The following is a 7,630-nucleotide window of genomic DNA, read 5'->3' as shown; positions in this document are numbered from 1 at the left end:
CGTTTTTTAAAAATACAAATTACACACCGCTTTACTTGAGCTACGTTAGATTGAAACAGGTGCGTTTTAGCGTAATTTTGGGGAAACCAGCTCGAGTGCGCTAGAATTTGAAAATACACAACCGGAAAAAATCTGACACTTCCTTACGGAGCTCCTCCTCCAACACACGAACGCGCACATGACCAATGAGGGCACGAGATAAGTTTGTGCACAGATGGAAGGCTGACAGGCACGTAGTCCGTCCAGTTATTATTTTAGCCGGGCCGGCTCAAATGATTGATCGTGCTTTTTACATTACTACGGCTTCCAGAGATGACATTTTTTATGGATTTTTTGTCAAAGCACTTCAGATATTCATTGCTATCGGGATGTTAAGAGCATTCCATGGAATATAACACAAAGTGTATCTCAAGCCGGTTTCTCAAACTTACCTACCCCACCTTTAAATGGCTGTTGCAAATATACCCAAAATATTCCTGATTGATTTCAACTATTGACCTTTTTTTGCATTTCATTCCCCTTCCTCTTCCACTGTTTCCAGTATTTCTCTGACATTGTCACTAACTATATTAGAAAATATATATAAAAATAATATGAAAAGCTGAGATATTAAGTTGAAGAATCTTCTTCCTACCGTCACTCTATAATCGTGAACAACTTTTCCTCTTAAATATGAAAAACCAAAAGTACATTTCAAAGGTTTCACTGAAATGCAGACCCAGTTGTGATTTTGATACACACTCTGAGTACAATGACAGATTGGGGTGTTTATCCGCAGCCTTTAATGGCATGTTTTCAGCAGAAAAAAGGAATCACATCCTCCAATGACTCCAGCATTTTTTAAACATCTTAAGCGCTCCTCCAAAGACCATATAACAAGCATTTGCTTGTTTGCAGTTGCTTGTTATGTTATATACTCTCTGGTTGTAAAGTAACACTGTTTTGAGAGCGAAGCTGACAGCGCTAACAAGCCGTTGGTAATGTAGAAGCTTTTATTCTGCCTTTATTTCCAAGACAGGTAAAATCTCCTCTGGTTAAAAAAAGGGGGGTTCTGCTTGAAATGTACAAAGGAAGCTATCAGTTTGGCTGTGTTTGAGGCCATGAGGCAGTATAGGTGATGAGAGGAGGGGGGTGGGGGTAGCAGGAAATGTTTAGGAGATCCTGTGTCTCTCTGGGAGCCTAATAGAATCCTGTGGCTGCAGCGAGAGCTCATTGTGCCGGAGTAAAGGATTACACTGGTAAACTGGTAAAACAGGGGAAAGAGCCCAAACACTCTCTACCTCCTATGGAGAGGCAACGAACCATCGAACAATGAGAGGGGAGAGCGTACTGCAAGCTGAATCATTTCATCTACGGAATAAAAACCTGGAGAAAGTAGTGAAAGAGCTGCGAGAGGAAGAAGATAGAGGAAATAGATCAGGCAGTTCATATTCATGCATGTGCTTGGGCATAACAATAAGCATCTAGTGGAAGAGGAGTGAAGGATGGGAAGGAAGGAGAGCAGGAGGGGCTGCATGGACAACAGTTTCAGTGCTAGAAGGTAATATGGGGAAATGATGTCGGTGTTGCTTGTCTGTCTGCATCCTGAGTGACAGTTTACAATCTCTGAGGCAGCAGGCGGGCCGAGCAGGTCGGCTCTTTGGCTCCATACGATCTCTCATTTCTCTTTCCCCCCCCTCTCTCCCTCTCTACCCTGCACCTCTGGCTCTCATCTGTTTCCAGCCATCTTTAATCTTAACCACCACTTCCTCCTCTGCATTTTGCCCACATTTAAACACATTTCTTTCCTCTTACAGCTCACGTTTGATGGGCAATTATTTTTTTCATTGTACTGTGCTGAATGAACGACATGCGAGTAATTTTTTGACTAAAGTATTAAGTTGTCTAATACTTAAGCAGCTGCTTTATAATGATTTCTAACAGGCCGTCTGTTCTTTAGTGAGGCTATAACTACAAATGATGAGCCAAATGGCTCTCTCTCTGCACCCGGCCTCCCATTCATCAGTAAAACTGTTAGCTGACTTTCCAAAAGTGTCACCTTATTAATTCAAAACCTGATTAATGTTGAGCTAATATTTTATAAAAAACTACCTTTTTCTACCTTCAGTTTGTCATCTTTAACAGGTTTTAAAAGCTAAGGAATCAAAATAAAGATTAGGAATAAAAATTAGGAGGTTTTATTGCGGCGGAAAATCCCTGCCAACGTGTGACGAACAGGTACATTTCCCACAGTTTACACGGACAACGCGTAAGTAAAGCATTAATCTCCTCTCATCTGCTGTTCAAATGGAAACCACGCTGAGCATAATGCATCATCTGCATTCTGCAACCTGCCACGCTGAAAGACTCCTCGCTCTCTTCATCTCTGTTCCTTCAAAGGCTGCCGAGGGTGTATTCAAACAGCAGGATACACACTCAGCTAACAAACCTCATTAAGGGCCCATACACACTGTCTCAATGCTAACACTAGCTGTCACACATCCCCTCTCAATGCATACACTGGTGGCCACACTGGCCGCGACAAAGCATCTTTACAGAGCTAATTAGAAGGGTCCCCCTATCTATTTGAAACTCATCTGAATAGGAGGGAAGATGACAACACCGAGGGGAGAAGGAGATAAGAGAAGGAGGGACAGGCAGGAGAAAGGAGAGAGAGAGAAGTGAGGACGCTTGCTAATACACTCAAATAGATAGCAGCCGTGTCTTTTTATAGGGTGGAATTAAAGAAAGGAGCTGAATCAGGCAGGGGGACTCTAATTAGTGTGACACCGCTCTGTGCAGGACTGGTGCAACGGGGACGGGGAGGGAACTGAGTGCTGCACCGCTTTGATCGGTGTGCCAGTAGAGAGAGACGGAAGGAATGGGTGTGACACCAGCTTCATGGGGGAGGCAGCTGGACGCTATTTCAGAAAGCTGTGTTAAAAATGCTGCACTTAAACGAGTGATTAAACAAACTGGAACAAATACAAAATGTGGAATAATTAGCTAAATTAACCTGGGTTTGCATTGAACCAAATAAGTGTGAGACGCTTACGTGTTTCTTTGCCTTTTTAATTTATGACAAATGTTGCAAAGCTTGCTGATGAAAGAGATGATCAGCATTCATGGTCTAAATAAAACATCGCTGTGTCTTTCAGCTCCGTATTTAGAGAAGGACAGAAGGTCACACTGAGAGTTCAGCCCCAAAAACATTCCTCCAGAGTTGCCCTATCTTCCTCCGACCCTCCTCCATGTCATGTTTACATTTTTCTTTTGTGTGCCCTTGAAGCAAGCTGTGTGAGTGTGTGTGTGTGTGTGTGTGTGTGTGTGTGTGTGTGTGTGTGTGTGTGTGTGTGTGTGTGTGTGTGTGTGTGTGTGTGTGTGTGTGTGTGTGTGTGTGTGTGTGTGTGTGTGTGTGTGTGTGTGTGTGTGTGTGTGTGTGTGTGTGCAGGCAGACAATGCCAAGTTGACAGTTAGGGTCTCGGATCAAGCACAAGGCCAAGGTTGTCTCCACAGACTGGGTGAATGGACTCATCAACAATTGCAGAAGTAAAACCTAAATTTGTTCTCAAAAACCACCTCAATATTTTGGCATCAAAGCTTAAAAAAAAAGATGATATTAGTACGCTTAAGAATGAACAAATAACAAATAATAATAATAAAATATTAGGCAGTGGCTGTTTTTAAATGTAACAAGAACAGAATGCAAATTAAATGTAAAAAAAAAAAATGAAAGAAAGGAAACGGGAAAATGTTCAATCCTCAGCTTAATTTTAAGTTCAAGTTTAAGTTATGACCAGTGGCCCCAGATGATAGTGCAAAGCATTCTGGGAGGATAGCAGGTGTCCCCAATGTCACAGAGCTTCCCAGACAGCTTGTTAATTTGCACACGTTTTACACACACATCTCTCCCTCTATGTGTGTGTGCATGCATGTGTATGTATGTGTGTATATATTAGCGATGGGACTTGACCCTAGCGAGCTGCGGCAGTGTTTCGCGTCTTGCTGGGCGTGGGAAAAAGACGGGACCCCTTTTCACAGCTGCCTCAGCCGAGGCCTGGGCTGCTGGGGGCCCCTGTACCCCCTCGACACACACCCCCGACTCCCCCCTCCTCCCTCCATCCCATTCAGGCTCCGGCCTACTGGCTTTCAAAAGCAGGACCCCCTTCCCAGCCCTTCATAAATACATCTCATTATTCAAGCCCTAGTTTGCATAGGGATTCCAAAGAGATCTCCACTCTGCTCGTGAGGCCTGAAGCCTCTCAGCCTTTTGGACCGCACAAGTGCAAATTTCGACTTAGTAATCTCCCTGTGTTAATATTTGTTTTAAAACAAAGTGTGCACACTTGCAAAACTGTTAAACCAATATTGCAACTGTCTTAACATTTCTTTTTCTATGCATCTCACTCTTAAAATCTCTCCTTTATTTCCCGAAATGTGGTGGAAAATCGGAAGTAAACTAAAACCAGTGAAAAGAGAGTTTAGCATGACTATTAGCAAGTACTTTGCTAGTCTGTATTCCATCTGCCACTGGCTATTGTACAGTACACACACACACACACACACACACACACACACACACACACACACACACACACACACACACACACACACACACACACACACACACACACACACACACACACACACGTTAGTGCAGGGTGTGTTGGACGGTCCATGACGTTGCCAGTGTGTGTTAAAAGCCAGAGTTATTTTATTTAAGGAGTTTTCTCTCTGGGTCTTACCACGCTTTGAGGGTTTACCGGAAAAAGAGGCTGAGCGCTGAGAGCCATCTGAGAGCAGAGGACAGCGTCACACACACTCACACAGTGACGGCCCTTCATATAATCCGCTGACACACACACCAGCAGCTCATTAGCTGATATACTTCCTCTTGAATTTAAAGAGTGCCTGCAATGACGAATGTTTACCAAATTTTTCGCACATTTTTACAGATGCCAACCTCTGGAGTGCCTTGAACCTGCATTCTCTCTAAAATCCAGCAGGGGGCGACTCCTCTGGTTCGATTGTATGGATGCGAGAAAATGACCCTGCTTCTAATTTACAAAATAAATTAGTGTTAAGAGACTAAAACTACTGAATTTCCTCATGGGGATTAATACAGGTCCATCTTATCTTATCTTGAAAACATTTCAGAAGTTTTGGGTTTTAACTAAATGTAATCTTTGTAATGTGTGTAGTGGGCATTAAACTTCACTAGTTCAAACTAGTATTATTCAAATTGAATAGAAGTCTATAAAAAAATTGCCTACTTCTAACTAACACAATAAATTAGTGTTGAGAGACTAAAAACATTTAAGAAGTGTTGAGTTTGAACTAAATGTAATCTTTGCAATGTGTGTAGTGTTCGATAAACTCCACTGCAAAATAAGATCTGGTTGTATAGAAGTCAATTAGAAAATTAGTATACTTTTCCTTATGAGTTTATGGTTTGTTCAGTTAGTAAATGATGGTCCCATTTGGGGTGGAATAGGCGATAAAGCAGCATATGGTTTAGGGATTGTATTGAAGTCTATGAACAAAATTAACCTACTTCCCACTTATAAATAAATAAGTGTTTGGAGACTGAAAAGTGAGATCTTATTTTCGGTTTACAGCAAGATATTTGAGAAAGGAGACTCTGAGAAACAGGCTGAAAATCCACCTTTGCAGACATTACCCTTTAAAATCCATCTGCTCCTACATCCACATAAATATAACACACTCTCCCACACACACACCATCAGGATCATGTCTGTGTGAGGTGTTTCGGTTTCAAACACATGCACAGGTTCTGCAAACACAAACTGTGTGTGAGTTTGTCACTTATACAGTACAGAGCATGCTTCCAGCAAACACACCATAAAGTGTGTGTGAATGGCAGCTCACCCAGAACCATCAGCTCACACACACACACATAGTTTGGAGGTCAAACATGATGGGTGTGTGTGGTTCTGGGTTTCATTCGGCATGCATTCATCCAAGTGGCGTCAGAGAAAAGCGGTGGATGGCAATAAGCAGGATGGCATGGAGAGGCAGACAATATATAGATAGATAGATAGATAGATAGATAGGTGGAAAGATAGATAGGTGGAAAGATAGATAGATAGATAGATGGATGGATAGATGGATAGATGGATAGATAGATAGATAGATAGGTGGAAAGATAGATAGATAGATAGATAGATAGATGTAGATGTGGGTTATTGGCACATCTACAGGTGATGGTGACCGAGGTTGTGCCTGATAACAGTTCCCATCTATGGCAGTGACTTCGTTCTGTTCAGCTCTGAGTTTCGTTTCAGATTATTGTTCCAGCTGGCAAGTGGCTGACCACAAAAAAAACTTGTTCGCCGCCATAATATGTTTGTTTGTGTGAGGGTGTGTATAGGCTCACCTTAACAAATCAATGAAATGCGGAAAACAAATCTAGAACTGTTTTCTTAAGAAGTACAAATTTCCTTTTTTCAGAGTTTTTTTGAAGGAAATAATGTACTATAGGTTTTTATTAATAACTTTTTTTGCATGGCTTTTATTTTCCTTTTTTGTCTATGTTTTGACCGACTATAAATATATTTTTTTCAGTTTTGAATCCAAATGCTTTTATTGTAAAATCTTATAATTTTGATTCTAAATCTGATTTTTTTTTAATTGTACATAATATGAATTGCAAAACCGTACTTCTCAGTGTAAAACTATATATTTATTTTAAATCTGTTGGATTTTTGTTAAGGAACCCCTGGCTATGCACGCTTTTAGGTAAAAAAAAGTCATGCCTGCTGTACTATATTCTCCATAATTAATTAATTACCACCCACAGCCCTGTCAATTAGTTATTGAAACTAATTGAATTATCTCATTGCACCTTTAGAAAAGAAAAGAAAGCCTCAAATATAGGAACAAATTAACAATTGTTGTAGTACATTTATATGTTATACTTGTCATTTTGGAGTCACTGATTGTTAGAAATACTCTCTTTAAGTCTATGAATTAATAATGCTAATCTAGATGAAAAAAAAAAACAATCCTTAAAATGCTAACTGTTACAGCAGTGTGTGTGTGTGCGTATGTTTTGGTATACTTGTGAGGACCACATTTTAATAAACAACCCGTTCTGTGAGGACACTTTTGGTTATTATAGCCGAACTCTTTGGTGAATGTGTGTGTTCGTTGTAGATACTCTGCGTCACCACCAGAGGGGACCATTATCAAGAGAATAACCACAGATACAAGACACAGTGTCACACTAACAAACAGAAACTAACAGGGAGGACACACAGTCACTCTTTCTGTTCTTCCATATTTTTATAATCCATCCATCTATAGGCAGCCCAAAATATCCAATAACAACAACAACGAATATTTCGTAGACTTTTGGGGAGTTGTTGCGACACTAAATAAGTATGAATGCTTCTGGAAATGTGCATATTGCTACTTATTTTACACTTTAAAGCTGCAAGAAAAATTCCAATTTGACGTGTGTGTGTGTCTATGCACGCCATGGTATGTGCAGGGGCATGCACGTGGATGTGCTAAAAGCAGAGTGCCGAGCCGAGGGTCCGAGCCGAGGAGCCGCTGAGCTGTGAGGAGAGCCAGGATGCCGGGGGGAGGGAGGCTGTGAGGGGGCGGGGGGTGAGGTTTTGGGGTGTAG

General features: G+C 41.3%; 1 protein-coding gene across 1 annotated transcript in view; it reads right to left on the bottom strand.

Annotated features, from left to right (window-relative positions):
- Positions 1 to 7,630, bottom strand: part of LOC104965408 (serine/threonine-protein kinase BRSK2-like) — a 33,736-nt gene that overhangs the window by 10,992 nt on the left and 15,114 nt on the right. Inside the window, exon 5 of the mRNA XM_010794362.1 lies at positions 4,630 to 4,772. Coding sequence (XP_010792664.1) covers positions 4,630 to 4,772 — 143 coding nt within the window. The remainder of the gene's footprint in view (positions 1 to 4,629; positions 4,773 to 7,630) is intronic.

This window comes from Notothenia coriiceps, unplaced genomic scaffold (assembly GCF_000735185.1).
Source record: "Notothenia coriiceps isolate Sejong01 unplaced genomic scaffold, NC01 NC01_scaffold00037244, whole genome shotgun sequence".
Classification (NCBI taxonomy): domain Eukaryota; kingdom Metazoa; phylum Chordata; class Actinopteri; order Perciformes; family Nototheniidae; genus Notothenia; species Notothenia coriiceps.
The sequence above is the reverse complement of the archived record's forward strand: the minus strand, read 5'-3'. Positions and strand labels throughout refer to the sequence as shown.